A 24,141-nucleotide genomic window follows, 5' to 3' on the forward strand; every position below is an offset into this window, starting at 1 on the left:
GGCTTCAGCTTCCCGCTAACCTCCGTGCCCCGCGCATCCCCAGCGGAACAGCCTCCGTATGGGGACAGCTCCGGTCGACCGCCCCCGCCGCCACCTCCGAGAAGCGGGATGCGGGTGGGGGAACGGGGTCACCTGACTGCGCCGGGCCACCGATCTGCGGCGGCAAAGGCAGCGCCGCGCCGGTCCGCTCCGCTCCGTCCCGCCCTCTGCACCGGGGTAGGGGCGGCGCTGCTGCGGCAGTAGCGCGGGGATTAGGCTGCGGGAGGATTAAGCCGCCGGCTGGAAATAGCAGCGTCGGCTCCCGGGCGTGGACGCCCAGCGCATCCCCGGCGGCGGCGGCGGCTGCGGGAGGGGCAGCCCGCCCCGCACCTGGGGCTACCGGGGCCGGAGGTCCGGGGGGGGGCTGCTGCGCCGCGGAGCGTCTCGCCATCGGGCCGGGCGGCGGGCCGGGCCGGGCAGCGGTCGCGGCGGGAGGCGGCGGTGCCCTCCCCGGAGAGGCAGCGGCAGGAGGACGGGAGGCAAGGACGCACTGACAGGTCGGCCGCTGGCGCTCGCTACATCCCGCTCTGCCCCCGCGCAGGGATGCTGCATGGCGCTGTGCGCCGCCGCATGCAGCGGCACCCCGTTTCCCGGCGCGGGGGTTTCCCTGTCGGGGCCAGGGGGTGACGGAGGGGGGAGGCACCGGGAGGGCATAACATGGCGCAACGGTGCCATAATCTCCCATCGAGGAGGCGGCGGGGCGGGCGCTGCAGCGGGGCCGGGGCGCGGCGGCGGTTCCTCCGCGGGGCCGGCTCCTGGGGCGGGCACTGCCGGGGCAGGTGCGGGAGGGGTTCCTTTCCCCCTGTCCCGGGGGCTCAAACGTTATTTGTGTGCAGCCTCCTTCAGCTGCCGTCATTATTTCTCCTTCATCCGTTCCTTGCAACGCCTGAAATACCCTTCTTTCTGCCCCAGGCGGCTTCCAGCTAGGCAGAGGCTTACACAACGGGGCGGGGGGTCTGCACCTCGGGAGGGGCCGGGCTGCCCGAGGGACCATTGTGCGTGTGTCTGTGTGCCCCTGCCTGTGCGTGTCTCTGCCGTGCCTACCCCCGGCGATAAACCTGGGATCTCCCGTTCCCCTCCCGTGTTTTCCGCCCCTGCAGAGGAGACAGCAGCCAGCACGCCGTTCGAAGATGTCGGGTCAGACGCTGACAGATCGCATCGCAGCTGCTCAGTACAGCGTTACGGGATCAGCCGTAGCCAGAGCCGTCTGCAAAGCCACCACGCATGAAGTGATGGGGCCCAAGAAAAAGCACCTGGACTGTGAGCATCCCTTTTTGTTTCCCCAGCAATGGCCCGGGGCTGAGGAGCCTGCCCGTAGGGTGCTTTGGTGGGCCTTTGAGCCGGCTGACTGTCACGCTCGCTGTAATCCAGCTTGCAGAGCGTAAGAGTGATGGGAAATCTCCAGGAGAGGATGAGTTATTATTGCATTTCTTCTCTTATTGCATAATACTGCTCTTTCGGCCATTTTTTTTCTCATGACCTCTTGCCTTTTATTTAGGAAGACAGTGCAAAGAGTGCCTTGTGGAGCAAGGGCTTGGAAAGAGGGGAGGGGATTGGACACAGGGCAAAATGGACACACGCTTGTCACTGCCTACTTCGCTCAGGATTAAGCTGGGCTGAGGTATACATAAATGCTATGTCCAGAGCTGGCCAAGCACCGGTAGGAGTGTGGCCATCTCCACAGCAGACTTCTGAAGAGGTTTAGATGATGGTGGGCTTAAATGGCAAGGCACTGGGATAATGCTGTGCTGTAGATTGGGACAACCTTTGGAGGGCTTAAGGGCTGTTGCTGAGGTCCCAAATATCTGACAGCAACTTCTCGAGCTGCCCAATTGTTTCCATTGTGTTTTATTGAAGATGCTGGTGGCTTTATCTCATAGATTTATGATGTATTCTGGACTGATGTTAGCTAGTTTAGCCAGGAAACAAGGTTGAAGGCAAAACACTTATTAAAAAACAATGAGCTAGTGATGGTTTGTCTTGACAATTTCGATTCAACTGTCAGTCCCTGTTTGGAGTCACCAAGTAGTAGAATAGTGAAAGAATTTAGTTGTGTGGTGTTAACTAGTCCTGTTTACCAATAGTAATTCTGTCCAGCACTGAACTTGGCAGATCAACAGCAGGTTTTACTGTCTAAAATTAAGTGGATTTCGCATGTTTTTTTGGACATGGTAAGAAATACTTTCAAGTAAAGATCAGCAGGTTTTATACCAGGCAGTCTCTTGGCTGCTGGCCATTAATAAGTAATGCTGGTGCAGGTGTTTGTAAGTACAATTCTGATGATGCTGTATTTGTTAAAAGGAGGTAGTATTACTTCTGGAAAATACTTGCAGATTTCAGTTCTATTGACTTTGTAGCTAACCCTCAAAGTGACAAATGGTGTGCTGGTCTTTCACTGTATCTAAATATTCTTGTATATATGACCAAGAAATGCTGGTGTAAGCAGCATTGATTGAAGACTGACTTGGGTCTAAAATGTTTAAATAGATCATCAGTCTTAAAATCATGTATTCTGTCTTGTTTTCTTGTATATTTAAAAAAAATCATCTTGGTTATTGATATCTCTCCTATGTTGTTGTTTGGTAGCTGTGAACACTTTAATCTGTAAGTTGTGTCTGGACTGTCCTACTGTAACTGTTACTAAAAGCTTTAGCTAAAAAAAAAGTGTAGCTCATGTATTTAAAATATTCATGTTGTGTATCTGTGTTTGTATATATACATATACATATATATATACATATGTATATAAACACACATATATATACATACTATCTGGAATAGGCAGGATTAAAGAGAGGTTGAAATAACCTACCAGTGCTATATTAAGGACTCTGAAGGGTCTGTATTTGGATATTGGTGCTAATATTACTACTTCAAAAGTGAGTGTAGTAGAGACCGAAGCCAGTAGTATTCTGTGCAATTTCATATGTACCTGCATGTCAGACAAACAAGAGGAAGAGAAATTATCATCATGGCTAGGCTTCGCGAACAAAGATTTAGGAAGACTCTCTCCACGTTAAGAGAAATTATAATTTCCTGTGAAGATACATCCATGCTCATTTTTCCTTCTGTTTTCCAATCTGTATATAACAGTTCAGAGTTTTAACTATCTGGTATGATTAAGGACAGAATCTCGTCTGTGGCAGATATGCATGTTCAAAATTTGTGGACTATAAATGAAAATCAAGTTCATGTTTTAAAAGAAAAAATATTATCAGGCTCTTAAACCTTAGGCATATCCTCATAACTGTGAATTGATAGGCAATGTCTTGAACTCTGACATATGTCTTGTGAGCAAGTGTTAAAATGGGGTTTATATATTGTAATAAGACAGTAAATTACAAGTTCATCCTCTGAAAGAGCAATGCACACATGCATACAGGAGATATGCTGCTAAGTGGAGGTAGATATAAACCATGTGGCTAAGTGCATTTCAAATTGGATAAGTAGTATTTGAAGATGTGGAGAAGGAAAGATAAAACTAGCCAATGCCTTACAATAAGTTTTAAGTCAAGGTACAAAGGATTTAGATGACTAAAACTTCAGGTAGCCCAAAGTGATGGTTGGAGTGATGCTTTATGAAGGGCTGTAATTCTAGTATTGATATTGGGGTTCCGTGTCCTTAGGGAACTCCATATTTTTGTTAGCGTTTTAGTAGCCAGGTGTCATGTCACACAACCCCTCTTCTACTCCCCTGATTAGCAACTGGGCATTGTAAATTAAATTGAGAGATCAACTATTTAACATGAGTTAAGTAGTTTTGTAAGGATAGCATACAATGAAGTCTACCCTCATATGTTTTCTGCAGAAGATATTAGTTCCAGAGGGTTATAGGAAGATTATAGATGAAAAAGTGTGTGGTGTTTTGGTTTGGTTTCGGATTTTTTTGGTTTGTTTGTTTGATATAGATTTTCTCCTGAGTATTACTTAGAGGGAGCTTGCTCTTAGGAATAAAAAGTATGATTTGGGTATGAGTGCATGAGTGTGAGGAAGGAAGGAAAGAACAGAATTTTTGTCTTCTGTGAACAAAAGCTGAGCTGCTAAGTGTTCGCTTTTGTGTGTTTTTCTGTATATGCATAGTTTTCAATTACAGACTTCAATATAGATGCTTCTGTCCTTTGGCATGGGCTCTGGGTGCTGCACAGGCTGGTCATGTAAAGAAATACTGAAGAATCATTAGGTTGCTATCATATGCTCAGCAAGATTTACCATTTTCTTGAACTCCACTCTCATACTAATGAATTTTCAGCAACTGCTGGAAGTAGTGCAAGATGGCATTAAATGTGCTTCTCAAATTCCTATGGGGAGAAAAGGAATGCAAATCTGGACTGCTCTGATGGTTTGGGACAGTTAATATGTTAAAGCTCTGACCATTTTGGACTTAACCAAAAGTTGTCATCTTAAAGTTGTCTTAAAGTCACCAGAATGATACAGATTTATATCCCTCAGCTAACCATGTTGTGTTAACTAGATTACAATTAGATACAGCAAATGAAGAAAGTCTTCCCATGAAGAAGTGGTTATTAGCAACTTTATTTTGATGCAGTGAGAAGGGCCATTGCAGAGTGGGTGAATAAGGCATATGGATACATAAACTGATAATTCTAGTGGGAAGGCAATCCTAGAGCACAGCATTGAAGTTGCACTCTCAGAATTGTTCTGAAAAATGCGTTAAGGCTTCACTGAGGGTTGTGTGGGACAAGTACAATCTCAAATGGTGATGACTGATGGTATGAACAGGGAGGTGCTTTTGGAGAAGGGAAATGACTTTAAAATGTGAAAATACATGCTAGATAAGGGAAAAGTAGGTAGATCTGAACTTGGTCCTTTTATAGAGGATCTCACTCAGAAACAGACCATCAGGCTTTCATTTAGAGAAGTGAATTGAAAACCAGTGAGGTTGTTACATCTGCAGTTAGTTGTAACAGGTTCCTCTTTCTGAAAATGTTAAAAATGGCTGGGATTTTCCTTCACTGATTTTGTTGAGTGAATTTCTTTGCAACAGGAGGAAGTTATGGAGTGTATGTTCTAAAAAGACCACATGGTGCCTTCTTACTTCTTCAAAATAATTCTCATAAGGGAGAAGGCCCTTCCAGAGGCCTGATCAAGAGGTGGGAGATGTTTGTGAGAAGTGGAAACATAGCAGATGAAGATCAGAATTCAATTATCTGTGGCTGTGGAGAGATGACCTGTGTATCTGTTGTAACATATTTCCACCCTAAGTCTAATTTTGTATATTTGTATGTAGCTGGCAAACAAAGGCTCTAAAAGCAAGTTTATAGTTTAATTCATGATGGTAACTAAACTGCAGGGCTGGTGTCAGTATTTTGCTTATACAGACACTTTTTTTCCTGCAGTTTCTACCTTTCTTCTGCAAACTGCGGGGTTGATCTAACGAGTTTGAATCACTATGGTCTCTGCTGTTGAAAGAGAAGTGTCTGTTGACCAAAAGCAGTGGACCAAAATGAGCCTTTTTGCCTAGGCTCAATAAAGATGAAGTTGCCTCTGTCTCATTCCTGAGGAATATGTCTTTCTCTGTCTTTTGGGAGAGGTGGAGATCAATGGAGCTATCTTGAGTCCCTAGACTTCAGTTACTGTTAACTTGGCAGGTTAGAGCATAAGGTTGACTTGGATGCGTATTTCAGAAGTTGTTTGCTGTTGAAGTGATTTGAGGAGTGTTCCAAGTCTGTTGGCACTTGGGGCCCTTTCCTAGTGGGAGTAGCGCAGATGTACTGCATTGCTCTGCAGTCCAGCTGACAGTCTTTACAGCTGTGGACGTATCTTCAAGAAAATTGCCAAGAACACAGTCCCTGTACATACTGGGCCTAATCCTTCACATTTTACTAATGAAACTGTTTCTGTATGTCTCACTGTATCTTGTATTGCAGTAATTTGTCACAGCTTCTGTGTATGAGAGAACTGACTTTTTTTAAAGTTACCATTGAAGATCAGCTGGAATACTGTGTCTTGGTTTTTGTTGTCATAGCTAAGGTGAATTTTAAATTGTGAACTTCTCTGTCACCCCAGTGAATCGTTCTCACACATGAAAAGAAAAAAAATCTCAAGCAAGCAATTTTCTTTAATTCATTAATGGTTTATTTTTGTGTAAGGACTTTTCATCAGTCTTTCTGTGGAATAACTCTCTGTTTCTTTGGGCTTCTACCATGTCCTTTCCCAAAACAGTATTGAAGGCACACTTCATTTGGAGGCATGTAGGTTCCTGAATAGGAGTAAAAATGTCTTTCATGGGTAAGGGGAGCTAATAAGAAGGATTCTTTGAGTATTTAAGTGGCATTAACTTTCAATTCCCCCTCAGCCCCACACTGCTTCTAAGGCATATGTAATACCAAGAGAAGGCTGATCTTTTAATTAAGCTAAGACTAAGCTAACCAATAATTCTTCAAAATATGTTTGAATCAGGGTAGAAGTTTAAATTCATGTTAAGATATGAATGTTGAAACATGGGCAGGATCACTTGATCTTGTGCATCTCAGCTGTTCTGTCTTTAGGTTATCTTATGGTGCAATGCCTAAGGAAAGGAGAAGGGAGGATGAGGGAACAGAAAAGTGGGTAGGCAGTGTAATATTAAACTTTTTTCATCTCAGCAGTGTAACCTGATAGATGGACTAGTCCTACCCACACTCCCTTTGTCATTTCCTCAGCTGAGGGCAGGTATTCTTAGACTTTTTCAAGAGTAAGCAAGGTCCTTCTGTTAAACATGCTTTGTCAAGATCATGGATGACAAATTCTGTGACGACTCAGGTCTTTTTGTTGTACTGACTTCCATTAGTAGACCTTGATAATGGAGTAGCTGTTTATGAGATCATCAGGATGACAGTGACCAGAGCATAGTTTTAATCACTTCTCTTTAGTTGCTGAGTATGTTTCATAATAGTCTCATAGTGTTACTCCCTTAGATCTTGGGTGACAGCAACTGAACAACTTATAAACAACAACAAAAGTCTGCAGTTTGATTTGATCTGTGCCTCTGGTTTCCCAGCCTCACTCTTAACCCTTTGTCTTCTGTACCTGCCTTACAAGGACCTGTCCCACTACTGAGGAATTCTGTGAAGTCTCCAAGAAAATGCTCTGTAGGTGGGATCAGTCCATGCTTCTGTGTCTCTGCCATGTGAAGAATCCTCCAAAGTGCTTAAGAGTAGATGATGGTCAGGATAATTTTGAAGGGCATAAAGCATTTTGTATGCTATTCGTTTTCCATGCTTCTTGCTGGATTGAGAATTTGGTAGCCAGAGGAGAATTTTCTGTTCTCTTAGTTCCTGCTTTTGAAGAAATGGTAATATAACAGAGGCACACCTACTTCTAGTATTTTTTTGCCACTGCTCAAGATTCTCGAGACTGCTTTGGTCTTCCTGGCCTGCTTACCTTTCCTCAGTACTGGTTGTCCATGACATGGTTTTGGCTGCAAGGCTGGCCTCTGTGAGAAGAGACTAGGACGTGCTCTGTGCCAGACACAGCCAGCTCCATGGTGGATCCACTGCAATACACAGCTGAGCCTATCCACCAAGCTTGTGGTACCTCAAGTAAAACCAACTTAAGGCAAAAAACACTGGACAGGCAGAGGAAGAGGGAAAAAGAAATGGCAGAAGGAACACCAAGGTTAGAGGTGGAGCAGGAGATACTCCATGATGCTGGAGCAGATATCCCCTGCAGCCTGTGGAAGAGACCTCTGTTCTCAGCAGTCACAGCTGCAGCATCCTCCACTCCTACCAAAATCTTGCCATGTGCACCCCGTGTACCCCCTGGTCCTGAAGGAAAGAAAGGGGCAGACCTTCCTCAGTCAGCTGTGGGCATACAGTATTGCTGAAGGAGCTGGCTCCAGTATTTCTGGAGGTGGGGAAAAATTGGCTGTGGAGGGATGACATTATATCCCTTCCTTTAGCCTTTCTATAGCCTAAAGATGAGTCAGTGGTACCAAACAGTATCATTAAGTTAACATGCCCTGTTCCTTTTTGGAGCTTCTTTTTAAGGCACAGATCCTGGTAAGGGTGGAAAAGCATAAGTTCTGTTGTGTGCCTAAGGGAAATACTAGAGTCTCACCAATGAGTGTCTGATGAACCTTGAATTCCATGCTTGAACATGGCATGCAGATGTTGGTTTGGACAGAGGGGTTTCAAATACCATGGAAAGAAGCAAGGAATAAAGCAAGCCAGGGTCTGAATCTCAGCGCAGGACATATAAAGAAGAGAATGGGTCACCTGACAAAGGGCTAAACCCTGAACTCAAACTAAATGATACAATAGAAGAAACCTTCCTAGTAGCTTTACAGGCAGTGATCTGTAGCACAGGATTTGCAGCAGTACTTTCATTCCCCTGAGTCAGCAGTATCAGCAAGATTGCGGTGTGAAGCTTCATTGGTAAGCTGATATTAGAGTGTCCCACCCCATCAGATTCACCACGCCTGCATGATTTTCCTTCTGTCCAAAATTTTGTTTGCATGAGAGCTACTGGCTTAAATTAACCTGAATAAACCAGATGCTGGCAATTGATAGAAGACAACTAGAATATTTGGCAGGGGCTAGCTTGTCACTTTGCAGAGTATAGTAAAGCCTGCTTTTTGTGGAATCTTGCAAACCATATACTAGATCCCTAAGCCAGTTTTTAATGCTTTTAATCATGCTATTTTGATCATGTTTACTTCTTCAGAGCTGGTTGAAAACACTCAAAATCAATATATAACACGTTTTCCTTGTGCTCATAAAGTCTTCTCTTTAGGTTGTGAAACACATTTGCTGAAGTAGTTGAGAATTGTAGTTCACTAGGAGAGGGAATATACTAGCCATCTGGACTAGCTTCACAAGTGCTATTGGACATCAGCCTTGAAATGAATGTAGGTGGAATAGTAGAACAGTATTTTCTAGGCTGCTGGGAAATGGGGCATCCACTGGGCATCTGAGGCTTGCAGCTTAGTTGTAGGCATAGTATAGGAAATGGCAGTGCACAATATTACTGACTTCTGGACAAGCCAAGTCGAAATACCCTTCTGCTCCTCCTTCCTGCCCTGGACAATGTGATCTCATGCTTTGCTTTAGATTATATCTGTATCTTAACTTAGTTTAATGAAAGGGATTGGATGCTAAAAGGTCCTGGTGCTATGCTGATATTGCATATTTATGTAATTTTTACTCTGGGCATTTGAACTGAGGCAACATGTCAATCGGTTGCCTTTCCTAGAGCCTGTTTTTTGTAGCTATTGATAAAACTCAAATGCGTTACTATATTATTTGTAGAGGAGATTGTGTGAGTACATAGACATGATAGTGCTTGAAGACCACCAAGAAAGCAATCCCTGCCTCTCATGTGTACTGAGAGCTGCAGGTTGCTGACAAGACACGTCTGCAGCTTGGGTCTGACTCGTGGCAATCAACTCCTTTTGGTCATAAGCCAATATACAAAGTTACCACAGGTAGAAGGCAAGCTGGCAGGAAATCCTGTGTTGCAGTTGGGCCATAGAGCTCTAACAAAACAGTTGAGCCATGTGCTTTGCCAAGGTTGCTTTACTGCCTCAAAGAAGGAATGAAAAAGAAAGCAATGTTCTTTGCTCATTGTCTCTAGGTATTTAGGAGACTAGGTTATGGCTGAGATGTGAAACACTTGTAAGGTTAGATTGGAGAGTTTGGTCCACTTGAGCTAAGATTATTCTACCAAAGGACGTGTCTTTTCAAGAAATTGTCTTAAACTTTTCAGTCCTAAAGAGGTAGGACAAGGCTGTGACTTGACTACTAACAGTCTAGCCCTTCACTTCAAACTGACTCTTGGCTTGGCAGGAGCATGGATGACACAATGGCAGCGGGTGCTTCCATACCAGATGGTCAGGGGTTAGCCTGCAGTGCCTGGCAGACTCCCAGTGCCTCTGGCATAGTTTTGTTATATCTCTTAAGTCACTCTGGTAGTTTACAGAATGTTCTAAAATGGTCCTTCACAGAAGTGAGAGAAAGACATGACTGCTCAAAGCATGAATAAAACATGCTGACTTGTCGCCCACATTTTTTAAACGTGTGCAAGTTTACAAGTTTAGAGGAAGGTCCTCAAAATAAGGCAGTGAACAGTTATCTTGCCACAGTGCAGGACTGCACTAGCTAGGGTGTCCATAACTGAACATAGATGCACTTAAGTGGGAGTTCAAACTGTTTTCACAAGGACTCTCACTTCTCGTTTCAGGGACTTGTATGAAAGGGGGAAGCCAGCTGGCCTGTTTCCTGGCTCTAAAGGCTGCTGTTTCTCATTACATATACGTTGAATGTAGACAAGAGGTTTAACATATCATTGCATCAGTTCTTTAGCAACCCTGGAGTTTTAAAATCTAACCTTTTTAAATGGAGGCTTGGCTTTGGATCTTGTTGCATGCTTCTGCAATCCAAAGTATTGTGCCTGTCGCTCTAAGTTTTATAGCTTTATGTAAACCTATTAATAGAAGAATATACATTTTGCTAAGGGACAGCAAGCCATAAGTAAGTCAGCATACCTAGTGTGCCAGTGTTTTCAAAACATGTACATTTTATCATGGGTGATGTTTTGTTGCTGGCATGTGAAACAATGGTATTTTTATATGTGAGCCTTGCCTGTGACTTTCTGATCTTTCATTCTACGCCACGCACAGTCTTTCTGATTTTGCTAAGCTTAATTTCAACTTCAGATTGCTTTGTTGTTTGTGAATGGCAAGAGTGTTAGCAGGCAAAGTTTGCTATGTTTGGAATAGGTAAGTTTAAAGAGATGCTTCTTGTTTATCGGGCAGCTGGCAGTTGCTTAGTCAGTATTATGAGAAACCACCTTTCAAATAATATTCCATATCATGCTTAGGAGTTTAATTGACACTTCTGGGTGTTCCAGTCTAGAGATCTGACTCCACACAAAGCTTTGCTGCCTGGATGCGAGCCTACTTGATGCATTCCAACTTCCCCACTCATCAATAGCTTAACAGGAGACTTCCAATGCCACTTGCAAATGCATCATCCAGAAGCCTTGGTGACTTTGAACTGTTGATAGCAACTTACTATTCTCAGATTTTTTTAAATGGTAGTAGTCCTAACTGCATCTTCTATCTCTCAGGTGGATGGTCCATTGAAATTAACAGATTTTTGTTTTTAATATTAAGAAATCTGCAGTACGTGAAAAGCTGCTGGCTCATGTTGAAGAGTAAAGTCTATTGGTAATAGATGTGAGTTTTTTCAAAATTATTCAGACTTAAACTTGCCTGTGTGTGTGACAGAAGCAAAGAACATTGTTTAACTAATGCAGTACGGGGGAATGGACATAAAGGAATTGCACATTTGGTTTCATATTTTACTTTACTTTTTTATCAAGGAGAGAGTAAAGCAGTGTCTAATTGTGAAGGACATCAGTCAGTTTGTAAAACAACCCTGTTTTAACACACAGCATTAACATATGAGGCAGCCATCTGGTTTTAGCAACTCTTATGGTCTTTTTGTTTCTTTGTTGTAGATACACAGATACAAGAAGAAATGGATTGAAACCATGATAACCATGTTATAAAGTACTTGCCGCTTAGTTGCAGCTGCTTCAGTGTACTTCCAGGAGGTCATAGTGTTGTACTGGCTGTATGGAGTGGTTTGCATTACCCTTTGTTTCTTTCTGCTACAGATATGTCCATGTTTTCAGCAGGACTGCCTGCATGGTTGTGGGCATTTCATTCCTAGTTAAGAATTTCAGGTTGTGTCATCATGTGACATCCACTGACAAAAAAAAAAATGGACTCTCAGAATAATTCTGCTGAGGGAGTAGGAAAAACAGGACCATGGTCCGGACATGGCTTCTGAGCCTGCCTACTCAACTGACCTGTTTCCAGCATACAGGCTGTAACTAATCACCATGTCACTGAAGTTGCTTGCAAGTTGTCTCATCTCCACCCAAGTTTGTTTTTTTCATGTCTTCCCAATGTGTAACATCTAAGTAGGGCAGCTGAAACATCAGGCTCCTTTCAATATATTTTCGGTCTCATTCATATTTGTAGTGGATTTCAAATTGCTGTTCTGGACAGAGTTGATAGGCTAGTAACAGCTTCATTTCTACAAGTTTATTAAAACCAAATGGTTTTCTGAGGAAAGCAGATCATTTGGGGGTAGAATTCTTCTTAGAATAAGAGTGAACAGCAGTGCAGACACTGAAATAGCTCACACACCATGGCCCAGTTGATTACCACTTTCTGCCAGACGTGTTTGGAGTGTGAGATCAGCCCAGCATGTAAAGGCTGATTAGAAAATGCTGTAGTGCAAAGATTACAGTAAATGTCCCAATGCTGCTGTGGCAAACATGAAATCCTTGTGTTTCTAGTGTAGCTGTACTGTCTGGATGAAAGCTGCAGTTCGTACTGTTACTGATATTCCAGTTAGCAGCCAAGTGGTAAGAGTTATGAATTGATACTATCAACAGGGGTTAGTCACCTTCATGGAAGGATAATCACAGGCCACAGCTGGAATCCTGATATCCAGTCGTGGATATACCTAGTGTCAATAGGCAATTGACAGTCGTCATTTAAGTAGATCTTACTGACTTTTATCCTTCTAAGCAATAATCTTTCAACTCTGTAACACCTTTAAACTTGCTTTATTGTTTGCAACAGGAGCTATGATGCAGCAGGACTGTCACTTTAATGTTTACATGGACGGAGACAACAATTCCATTCCTTAGAGGAAAGTCAATAAATGCTTTAAAGGCTTGGCGGAAGATTGGCTGGTGGCTGCAGTTTCATGTTTCTTCTCTGAATTAATGTGTATTTTGGTCAAGGCTTCCAAGTTGGAAGTACTGACTGAAATGTAGAATGAGGTCTGAGATTTGCCATGCAGGATAAAAGTTCCTTTTCATGCAAGTTATTGGTCAAATGCTACTTGTAAAGTTAGTAGGTTTTTTTCCGTGTCCCTTCCTCCTCTAGAGTTTGGCATCTAAGATGCCATATTACAATAGGATGGGAAATAGCATTTTTCCAAGACAACTGCTTTGATATTTTAACCTTATAACCATTGGTTGGTGTCCCCCAAATGCAAATGTAATTTTGCGTATCTTTAACTATTAAGAGCTCTGCAAAAAAAAGGTAGTGCAATGTGGATTTGTGGCTCAGCTCATCTTTGGAGTAGATCAATAAAATAGAGAAGTGGCACATCTAGCTCCAGAATGACTTGGTGTTTCATATCAACATAAGCAGAACTGCTCAGTTCTTGTCTTTGAGCAGAAAAATGCACATTTCTGTTGAACTAGTTGTGGAGCAGAATTTGTGTGGAAAGAAGGTTTGGAATGGGTTCTCCGAGTGAGAGGAAGGGAAAGTTAAAGCAGTGATTTCTCATCTTTCCTCTGCTTTGCTGAACTTCTATTCTTGCCTGAGACAAATTCTTTGGTATTCAAAGTGAGCGAATTCTGTACAAATGTGGTTCAAGATTGAACTTCTTACTACTTTGGACAAGGAAAAAGATTCCATGCTTAATAACTAATACTTTTCCTAGAGTGAAGCTGCTTAAAAAAAGCTGTGATGGCTGTAGTTGGGAAGAAAGCAGGTAGCATTCTTGGACTTTGGGGCCTTTTTCCCTTTGTTTAATGTTCTGGCTTAATTTGTGTGAGGCTAAAATGCTGCTTTCCAAAGTAAGTTTGTACCAGAAAGTCTGTGTTACATATCTTTTGTTGTTCCAGTTATGTAATTCCTGAGTAAAATTGAACCTTTTATTCTTCTGACTAGTTGGATCGTGGAAGTCAGCAAGGTTTTGGACTTTGTTCATAAAATATATTCATTGCTAATTAATTAACTATCTTAAAGACGATACTTAAACCCCTAATGACTGCTGCTTAAATTGAGCTTCTGCAGCTGGTCTGAATGTCATCTTTCAGTTGTAGTAGTCTCAAGGAGAGAACTCCAGTGTAAACACTAAAGGTAGTGTTCCCCCCGGAGGCAGTGGAGCTGTGAGTTCTGGGAACTTTTATGTAAAAAAAAATTCATACTTCATGGAATTTGAAGGAGTTCCGTATGGCAAGACTTATTTTTTTTTAACACAGTACAATCACACTTTCCCCCCATTATTTGTGTGCTTGGAGAGACAACTGCCTTGATTGCACCCTTTCAGATCTCCAGCAGAAGACCACCTGACAGTTGGCTTTTATTTTCCTCTTTCCAAGAGAGCTGAAACTGAACGTCTCAGGAGGAAAAACCATGTGTATAAATAATTAAGGACCAAAAGGGACACAAATCCAACATAACTAGTTTAATACTGCTAATGATCTGGGATGGTTTTTGCAGATGACTTAAAGCCAGATGTCTTGCCTTGATATGTTGGTTAAGGAGGGATGCAAACTGTATGGAAGTGCTTTAGAATAAAATCATCAATATTTGTGGGCAATTTATCTTTTGCTTTGTTTCAAAGCAGATAATTGATGATATAGGAGGTGGTGTACTGTTGTATTTTAAAAGGAACAGAGAGATAATAAGATTATTCTAAGGCTAATTAAACTCTCAGTTTGAGAAACTGGAGGACGCTCCAAGAGAAATTTGCTGGTACTCAGTCATTTGCTGTCTCTCCACAGACTCTTCGTGTGATTGATAGGTTCTGCAAAACACTTGATAATACAGGTAGTGTGAGTATGCCTGTGAGTAGGCAGAGGTGAAGAAATTGTATATAAAAGCTTGTCTTTGTGTGGAGTGCTGTTGTGTGGTTCACAGACTGACTGCCTTGACTTCTCAAACTGCAGCAAGTATTTGTCCTCACAAGAGTCTGAGATATATTTTGAAAGGAGGAGGTCTTTAAGTAAGGCTGGAGAGAGGAGGTAGCAGTCCCCTTAGGGCTAATGCTCCATTACTGGGAGAGTCTTCATAGTGCCTTGAGAGCGTGTGCCCAGTGGAAGATTGTATTTCGATTTGTTGAGTTGGCATAGGCATGGAAGGGCCAAGGCAATACCTGAAAGATGCTGGACTTTGATAAACGGTAGGCTTGCGGGGTCAAGGTGGGATGTAGCGACCCTTGAGGCAGACTTTTGGGGAGGAAAGAGGAGGTAGCATGAACTTCTGTTCTGATTGGGGTGTTACAAACCAGATTAGGATTCATGTGGAGGTGAAAAGAATGGGTGGTAAGCTTCAACCCCGCAAATAAATTCCCAGCTCTTTTTTGTGGAATTGCTTGATAATCAAAGCCAACAGCATTAAAATCATCTAATATTCTTATGAAAAATTATTGGAGAAGCAGAAACTGGTAGCTTTGTTCGGCTTTCCTGTACTGTTTTGTAGACATTGGTTTATGATCTTTTCTAGACCTCGAAGTTCAGACCTTGTATTGATTAGCACAACGCTGTAGTAGCTTCTTGATACAGTTCTGTATCTTGTAAGGGAAGACTTGTATTGTTGATTGCCTATTTAATTTTTTTTTGGTTGAAGCTTGTAAACTCTTGCTTTAAGCCACTTGTTTCTGTTCTTGACTAGTTTGGTATTAGAACAACCCTGCATTTTCTTTTCTATAGGTCCAAGGCATTATTTAAATACCTATAAGCAAGAAAAAAACCTTCTAAAGACTATTGTAGCATTCAGTGTAATAGTGAGGAAGGTCTGTAAGGGGGTTACTGTCAGAGAGATTTGGCAAAGTTTAGGAACTGAATGTATGACACAGCTCAGATGCTGAGGCAGCTTGTGTAGGGAATGACAGCTGCTCTTAAGTTGGCACTGATATCCCTCTGAGCAGAGAGGTCTTGTGCTCTGCTGCTGTTACTCTGCATACTGAAATGTAAATTGTGAATAATTAATTTTGAACTGGGAAATCCCAGGTTTGTTTATTAAAGAATTGAGGGGGGGAAAAAAACCCCACAACAAAATGAAGTTGTATAGTCTCTCTCATCTAAAAAAAACCCAAAGTCTCAAAACTAGAAACTAGTTTTTAAAGAGACTGAAGGAGTCTGAAATTCCAAAACTTTCTTGCTGGTCTCTTTTTTTTTTCTTTTTGGTCTTATGAGCTTAATAAACACTAAAGCTAGTCACATCTTCTTTTAGTAGTCTGAGGTATCTTGACTTACTTCAGTCTTCCTCACTGAACTCTCCACCAATCTTTCTCAATTTGGCAGGTTTGTCTTTTTGTTAATGAAGGTATTAATTATACTCTAGCTTTACTTCTATTCCCTAATTAGGTTGCAGATATTTTAAGCCTGGGTCAAAAAGCTGGTCTGTCAAATGGTCTAAAGACTGATATTTAGATTTCAGTTATGGTGCCAAAGAATTGACAGCCACATATTTCTTCTATGTGCATTGGTTTTACATCTCAAAACTTAACTCAAAAAAGAATACTGAAGTTCAAGTTATAATTTAAACAAGGATCCCTAGACTTAATAAGTATTCAAAATAGCAGATACCAAATACGAAGAAAGGAAATAGGAGAAATCATGTACTGTGATCAGACAGCTATAATTTAGTCCCACAGCAAACAAATGGATTCAAATGAAGGGTATATAAGTTCTTCATTCTCCAACTATTTCCTTTCTATGACGATCACAGTGAAAGCACTTGCTGCTACTGCAGTATGATTCCTGATTGCTTACTCTGCTTGGAATTTGTATTTGAGCTCAGTGTCTGGGTTTGGGGATTAGCTGTCACTGTACTGGATGGCTGCAGTAGCATAAACTTCATCAGAAGGGTACTTTTAATTCTTTTTTGCCCTGCTTGTGTGTGTCCCAGATGGAATCGACTTTGTAAGATTGTTTCTTATGGCTTCTGTTGGGCTGTTCTTCATCTGTTACTTCTTAATATTATCTATTTTGTATTAACATGTATACCTGTGATTTTCTTGGAAGATTAAAATTCATCATCTCTTTTGAAAACTAAGTTTCTGTCCAACCAGTAAATGTTTGAATCTGTATCTTTTGAAAATGTACTTTCTGTGTTATTTCTTGTATATGCTTTCTCTTTCCTTATACCTATTCTTCCTTACCACACTGAAGTAAAATTATTTTTTCCAAGTCTTATTTTAAAATTTAGCTTAGCCACCAAACTCTGCTGCTCAGTTTGTTAAGTTAGCCATGTTGGTGAGTTGTTCCAGATGCTGATAATTGCCGTTTAAGCTGAAACTCTGTGGTATTGGGGAAAGAAACCTGGGAAACTTGGGTACCTTATCTTTGTGGCATGGCTAGATGGGAAACAGCTCTGCAAGAATTACCCCCCCATACACCTTCCAGTCTCCTTTTTCTGCACTCAGATGATGAGTGACATCTTCATGCATGGTTTAGTTCTTTTCTGTGCACTGGAAGTAGTAGGCTTAAATTTAATCATGCCTCTCTATTTGGCATACCATAATTACTCATGTCCTAAAACATTCAGAGCTGCAGACTGAGATGCTGTACCCTCCAGCAATTTGGAGAGGAGGCAGAAATGACTGACTGACTCTAGAAGCAGTGCTGTGGAAGCATATAGTAGTGCGTTGTAGCCTCCATTGCCAGCGTGGCTGTGGGTGGACTCCTCTGAGGTTTCATTATCTAACATCCATCGATGGAATACACAGTTTAAGTGTCTTCCATAGAGAGCTACATACTGAAACCTAGGACTAAAAGCTTCCAAATTTGATGCATGTTTCCTTATATTGAAGACAAATGCTGTCATCTGCTGTAAAACCTCTGAACGGGGTAAACAGTGAGCAAACCACTTGTGACTTGCTTCTAGGCTTTTACAAACTGCCATCTTCTATAATGCATTAATCAGCAGCACAGAATAAAAGATTATTGGGCTGTTTGTACAACAAGATCAAGGAGAATTGTTTCAGCTCTGAGCTTCAGCTGCTGTCATTCAGGATCATGGCTTTACTACTGTAATACTTAGCAGAACTGCCTCCTCCAAAGGTAATATTACTGAGGTTATAGAAGTCAACATTAAGTTTCAGGTGTTCTGAAAAAAACCCCAAACCAACATCCATAACCAAGACCAAAAAAACACCATGTCAACAAATATATTAAATTCAAACTGGGTGAACAGTTCACATAATTTTTAATTCCTGTTTCATTACAGAAAATATTTCCCTTGGCCTGAAACTGAAAGCAACTTGCAGTTTTTTTATGGCCATACAAAAGACAAATTGAAACTCAAGCACTGTGGTTTTCCCAAGCTTCTGACTCTGAGCTTGAATAGGTCTGTGTAATAGAATTAAAAATACCCATCAAATCACTTGTCATGAATTAAAAAAACAACAACAAACCAAGCAAATAAACTAAACCTAAACTTTTGAATGCATCTGGTACAGCAGTGTGGATTTCTGAATGCATCAGGTATGTCTCAATAGCTGATGTGACTCATCAATCTGTTTGAACAGACCTGTCCTCTGGACTCTTCCTGCCCTGCAGAGGTAGAATCAGTAGTTTCAGAGCAGTCTGAACCTTGACTTTCCACTTCTAGGAGCATCGATGCTCTCCATTATATGGTATTACGTAGGGGAAGGAAAGGAAGTCTGCATAATGGTGACCCTACTGCCCAAGTGAATTGAACTCTTGTAGAGTGTTTACAGCAGACTTGCATAGTTAAGGTACGCAAGGATCAGTCACAGAATGCCTGTCTTCTTTTAAGGTAAAATATCTGTCAACACTGAATGACTTGAGTAGTTAGATGAAAATTTCTAGTCTGGGGGTGGGGAAGATATCATTAAAAATTATTCCTCTAAGGGAAACTGAAAGATGAGTATTTTCATTAGTCACACAGATATTGCTTAGTCTAGTAGTTAAACTGTTTAACTTTTTTTACTCAGGTCTTCACACTTTAAGCCTCAGCCCTACAATTAGGTCTGTATTCTGTGTTCTTTGTGTTGCATGAAGTCATCTCCTGGTCTTGCTAGGGCTATGTCTGGCATCACATGGGTTTTGGTCATGCAGTTGCAGTATGCAGTTTCCAACCATGTCTCAAAAATAGGTAATAGCTTGTAGAAGGTAATTGCTGGCTGCCTAGCAAGAGTCTGTAGGTAACAGGTGATGTAGTAAATCACAGATCCTGTCAGTACCTGTGTAATATAGATGCTAGTAGAAAGCTTGCTGCCCTACTGTTTAACTACTTAACTTAATTTCATGCATTCCTCTGTGCAAGTCTATACCTTTCTAATGTACAGGACACAAAGCTGTATTTTATTTTTGTTCCCTATAGCAGTCTAATGTCTTATTTCTTCTATGTAAGGTGCAGTTGCTTGCAGAAGACTGTTATTCTTCAGTATAAACTAATGTCTGTCCTTGTGCTCTTTCCTACTGTTAAAGAGGTCTTAATGCATGTCTGAATGCAATCTTCTGCTGTCTGGGTCTGTAGAGACCCTAGGAGGTGTGCTGGAGCTTGCTGATGAAACTAACCTCTGGGATGACTAGAGTATCTGTTGCTGGTGATATGTCTTGTGGCTGATGTGACTGGGTTCAGTGTGCTTGCCGTATTATCTGTAAGTGAAGAATTCAATAACACTTAGTTCTGTAACCCAGCGGTAGCGAACTGCCACAGTTAACTGGAAAACCTGCGAGCTTTAAGGTTATGTGATGCTGTGCACCCTAACTTCATCTGGGATAAAGATGGAGAAATGTTTGGTCATAGCTCGGGACAGACTTACTGGAAAACTAGTATTGTTGGATGAAAGAGTTAGACAAGTGTTTTGTTTTGTTTTTTTAATGTAATGTAAGCACTGAACTTACTGTTTGTCAAAATCATGACCTGCAGCCTGGTGGTCTCAGAACTTGGCCGTGCTGCAAACCTTTTCGTCTTATTTGTAGCACCTAATGCCTTCCTTTTCTCTCTTCTACAGACTTGATCCAAGCAACTAATGAAACAAACGTCAATATTCCTCAGATGGCTGATACGCTTTTTGAGCGAGCAACGAATAGTAGCTGGGTGGTCGTATTCAAAGCCTTAGTCACCACACATCATCTAATGGTTCATGGAAATGAGGTAACAGCTCTTCCAAGAGCCCATTGACACTGAGCAGATTCCAAGTCAAAAATGTTAGTAGTGCAAAGGCATCTCTTCTGACCTGAGAACAAAGGGCAAGAATGATTCTTGAAGAGAAAATTTACCTTTAACAACATAGTTGGAGGCATGCCAATTATCTCGTCATGTCTCTTCATTTATAAAACCAGAACATAAGACCTGTTCCTGGATGTTGACAATTAACGTGGTATCTGAAAACACAGGATTAAACACATTTTTTGACTAGGGCCAAAGTTGATGTTCTGGCATGTGTGTACTGCCATCCAAATTGCTGCCCTCTCTCTGCATGAGCATTAAAACCTTTCTGGAGCTGTAAATTCAACTTAATAGCCTATTCAATTGAGTTTTCCTTTCCCTTGCTTTTCATTGACCTGTATAGACAGGTATGGCTGCATAAAAACAGAAAGAATATTTGAAGAACTTCAGTATGACTGGGAAACAGTTTGTCCCTAGCTGTATATAAAGTGTTTTCATGCAGTGAACTTCTCACAGTGTAAATTTTTACTCCTATTGTTCCATTCCAAGTTTTGGCCAATATTCTCATGTGATTTCTCTAACTGTTTCAGGCTGTTAGTCCCTGTGCTTGATGCGGGGCCTTGCTTGTTATTAAAACAGACCCTCAGTTTGGCTGAAACTTAAGGCTGCTGGATTGAAAGTCTGGGACTAGCCTGGATATGCTGCTTTGTAAGCAGATAAATCTTGTGCTCTCTCAAATCTCTTTGAGAACTAACCATTTTTATTGCTCTTTCCACAATCTGGTTTCTATTTTTCACAGAATCTATTTTTTATATTTACTGGAGATTCTGACTAAAAGTAGTTAATCTCAATGTGTGGAAAAAGTTTTGAGGAACGTATTGGAGGCTAAGACAAAAATCTGGGGTTTCATGTTGTATGCTGGAAGTAGACTGTTAATCTTCCTGCTAGGAGGTACAAAGCCTTCAGATACAGCCTGTGATAAGAAAAATAACTTTGTGTTGCAGAGATTTATTCAGTACCTGGCATCTAGAAACACATTGTTCAATCTCAGCAATTTTCTGGACAAAAGTGGATCTCATGGTAAGCCTACTTATGTCTATAATGTTAACAAGATTTTGAAATAAGATACTATTGTTAATTAACTCCTTCATTCGTAAGATGTAAATAATATAAAAATGTGCTACTGAAGCCCTTTTATAAGTACTTGATAAATACAGAAGTTCAAGTGAACTGCTGAACAACTTCAGAACAATGTTTCTCATCTCCTGCAATATTTTTACTCAAAAGGTGAAACTGTCCAAATCCCTTAAATGCTAGTTGAAGTCTGGGCTGGCTCAGCTATCTCCTTAACTATTATGGGTATTAAAGTTGAAATGAATAACTTTCCATTTAGTTTTTTGGTTTTTACTCAGTCTTAAATGGTAATTTGGTTGCTTGGAGACACTGCACTGCACTGCATTTAACACTGGGGTTGTTAAATCTGATTCTTATTAATAGGCATTGTCTATAACTATTTAAGGGGGGAGCTGTTAGCACCAAAAGAACTGGTTGGTTTTAATTTGATTCGAGTAATAAATTTAGAAAGGTCTAGGCAGAAATTAAGGACTTGTTACCTCTAAACCTTACAAGGTCTGCTTTTCTACTTTTTACTCTGGAATTATTAGTGAATTTTCCTGTGCCCTCACTTAAGAGGAGAAGCTTGTTCCATGGTAGCTCTACTAGAGAAGAGAGAAAGCATAATTCTTCAGCTGTCAGGGAATATTTGTAGACTGTATGCAGAGCACAGGAATGCTGCAATAATGGGCAAAATTGAAGCAATGCCACATTACTCTCGATGTAGACATGTGACACCAAAAAGACTTTAGCATCTTTTAGATGTGGTAACACAGGGCAGGAACAAAACTAAACAAATACTAAAAGTGTGTTTGTCTCACCAAAACATACTATGTATGTTCAAAGACACTGGCATTTGTCAATGATGGATTCCATTAAATGCATGCATTTGTGTTCTTCACCACTTTAAACTTGTATTGCCATTTCATAGATAATGCACCAGCATGTCATAGATAATGAGGCATCAGATTTGGTAGTGTTATGGTTGATGGCAGAGATACTTAATGATGAGTGATATTGAGGAAAAATATAGTCAATGACTAAGTCAAGGGGGGTGAATATTTACAAAGGTAGCAAAAAGGGACCTGCACTGAAGAGAAAGATGGGTTGGCTTCTGCATGCGTTTCTGTAGCTTAGAGGAAGAAACTTAAAAGGACAGACTGTAATACTAACTGCTCAGATGTCATAGGCTTGAAGATCACTGAAGTTTGAGGCTGCTTGTACGGTATTATGTGCCTTGAGGATCTCTAGTGTCACACTTCAAGGAAGGGACTAATCACTGTGGATGCCATCATAGTTTCTTTGTTCTGATAAACCTAGTCAGGGGGATTTTGAAGGTCTATCTAAGAGCTGGAGTGACTAACATATCAGGACTAAAGTATCAGGAGTGTTTAAGTTGAAATTGATCTTTATCCTGGAAGTCATGTACCAGTTAAACGAAAACTTTTTGCTAACTTGATATTTTTCTCCATTATTAGAGGGGTAGCTTTTGCCATCAAGTAATGTTACTTCCTAAGTATGTAGGAGCCACTAGCAGGTTTCCCCAGGAACAATGCCACTGATGCATTGGATGAATCTGTTGACAGCATAGGACAGTGGTAGATTGTTTTGGTGCATCGCTACTGATTTTTCTTCAGAAGCTGGAAGATGTCTTGTGATGCCTGTTCTGTATGTGGAGTTGTATAGTGCAACAGAAATCATATAATCTTAGGGTCTATTGACTGTATATTATTGTTTACTAAAGAACACCCAAACAAGCATGAAAATTAAATATGAGATGTGTAACTGTTTTTTGCAGGTTATGACATGTCCACCTTTATAAGGCGTTATAGTAGATACTTGAATGAAAAAGCATTTTCCTACAGACAAATGGCATTTGACTTTGCAAGAGTGAAGAAAGGGTAAGCAAAGTTTAGATACGTAAATTAATAGGGTTGCCATGAAAATCTTGTTTGTGGCATTATGCTCAATTTTAGTTTCTCAGTGACTTTGTTCTTATGTTCTCTGTGTAGGTACAATAAAACACCAAACTGGTTTATTTTTAAAGTATTTGTAATGGTTTAAAAATTGCTAAAAGAGCAGAGGAAAGACTGGGTAGTAAGGCAGATACTAAAAACTAAAGTAAGGTACCTTGCAGAACTGGGGGTGTTAAATCTGACTCTTATAAATTGTGCTGCCAGCAAGACTGTGTTTATGACTTGGAAAAGAAAACACTCTGAAACCATACTTAGGATGCTTCATTATTCTCCAGGTACTTTCCCTAAGAAAGATGGCTAATTACAAACAAAACCTGAAGTGAACACCTGAAGTTCTCAGCAGGCAACAGAGCAAACAGTTATAAACTGAACAGAATATGGCTGTAAACTGCTGGTTTTATTTCCCACAAGAACTGTGTAAAAAAAAAAAAGTTAACCCATCCCAGAGTTGTATGTTGGTATTTATGAGAACATTTTTGTGGTCTCTGAGTCCTCTAACTGAGACTTTAATGGCTCTAGATTCTTAACGCCCACTGAAGGTGCAGCTTCATTGACTGCATGCTAAAGATGCTCCTGCTAATCAGAGTTGCATACAGGATCCTTCAGGCAGTTCAGGTGTATTGTGCAGCTTGGGATTGTGACCTTTTAATGCTGGCATCTCTGCCATGCTGTTCTCTCATGCTTCTCAAAGAACCAGAAGATGTGGGGCCTACTATGGCAGCTTTGCTGTGTAGCTAGATGCCATTCCCTTAGTGGAGACCAGAAGAATTCTCTCTTGAACACTTGATGTTAAATAAACTTAAGTTTGGGTTGCTGGGAATCCTGCTTTGCTGTATGTTCCTGGAAAGGCTTTCTATGCATGTTATTTTTGGTGCTCAGAGTATAGCATAACATAAGTAAGAATAGTGGTATGGATTTCCAGAGAGGAGATGCTATACCTGTCTGCAGCCAGAACAGGGCAATACATAATGGTGGTTGTGCAGGTAACAATCATAGATAAAGATTAATATGCTTGAAGACTGCTAAAAGACTATGGGCAACAGTTAAGAAATGCTATACATCTGTGGGCATGTTAGCAGTGAATTGTCATTGGTTATTCATAACAAACTT

At 41.1% G+C, this 24,141-nt stretch overlaps 1 protein-coding gene across 5 annotated transcripts in view; it reads left to right on the forward strand.

Annotated features, from left to right (window-relative positions):
• The first annotated feature begins 228 nt into the window (after positions 1–228).
• The window catches only part of SNAP91 (synaptosome associated protein 91), a 65,170-nt gene continuing 41,257 nt past the window's right edge, over positions 229–24,141 (forward strand). For 4 of the 5 annotated variants that reach the window (XM_027710159.2, XM_027710161.2, XM_039382242.1 and 1 more), the window contains exons 1-5: positions 229–536; positions 1,140–1,299; positions 19,785–19,927; positions 20,947–21,022; positions 22,854–22,956. In XM_027710159.2, coding sequence (XP_027565960.1) covers positions 1,170–1,299; positions 19,785–19,927; positions 20,947–21,022; positions 22,854–22,956 — 452 coding nt within the window. In that variant the 5' untranslated portion in view covers positions 229–536; positions 1,140–1,169. The remainder of the gene's footprint in view (positions 537–1,139; positions 1,300–19,784; positions 19,928–20,946; positions 21,023–22,853; positions 22,957–24,141) is intronic. The other variant, XM_027710158.2, reaches the window with a different exon arrangement.

Source organism: Pipra filicauda, unplaced genomic scaffold (genome assembly GCF_003945595.2).
Source record: "Pipra filicauda isolate LSUMZ 115617 unplaced genomic scaffold, ASM394559v2 scaffold261_size1826302_pilon, whole genome shotgun sequence".
In the NCBI taxonomy this organism is placed as follows: domain Eukaryota; kingdom Metazoa; phylum Chordata; class Aves; order Passeriformes; family Pipridae; genus Pipra; species Pipra filicauda.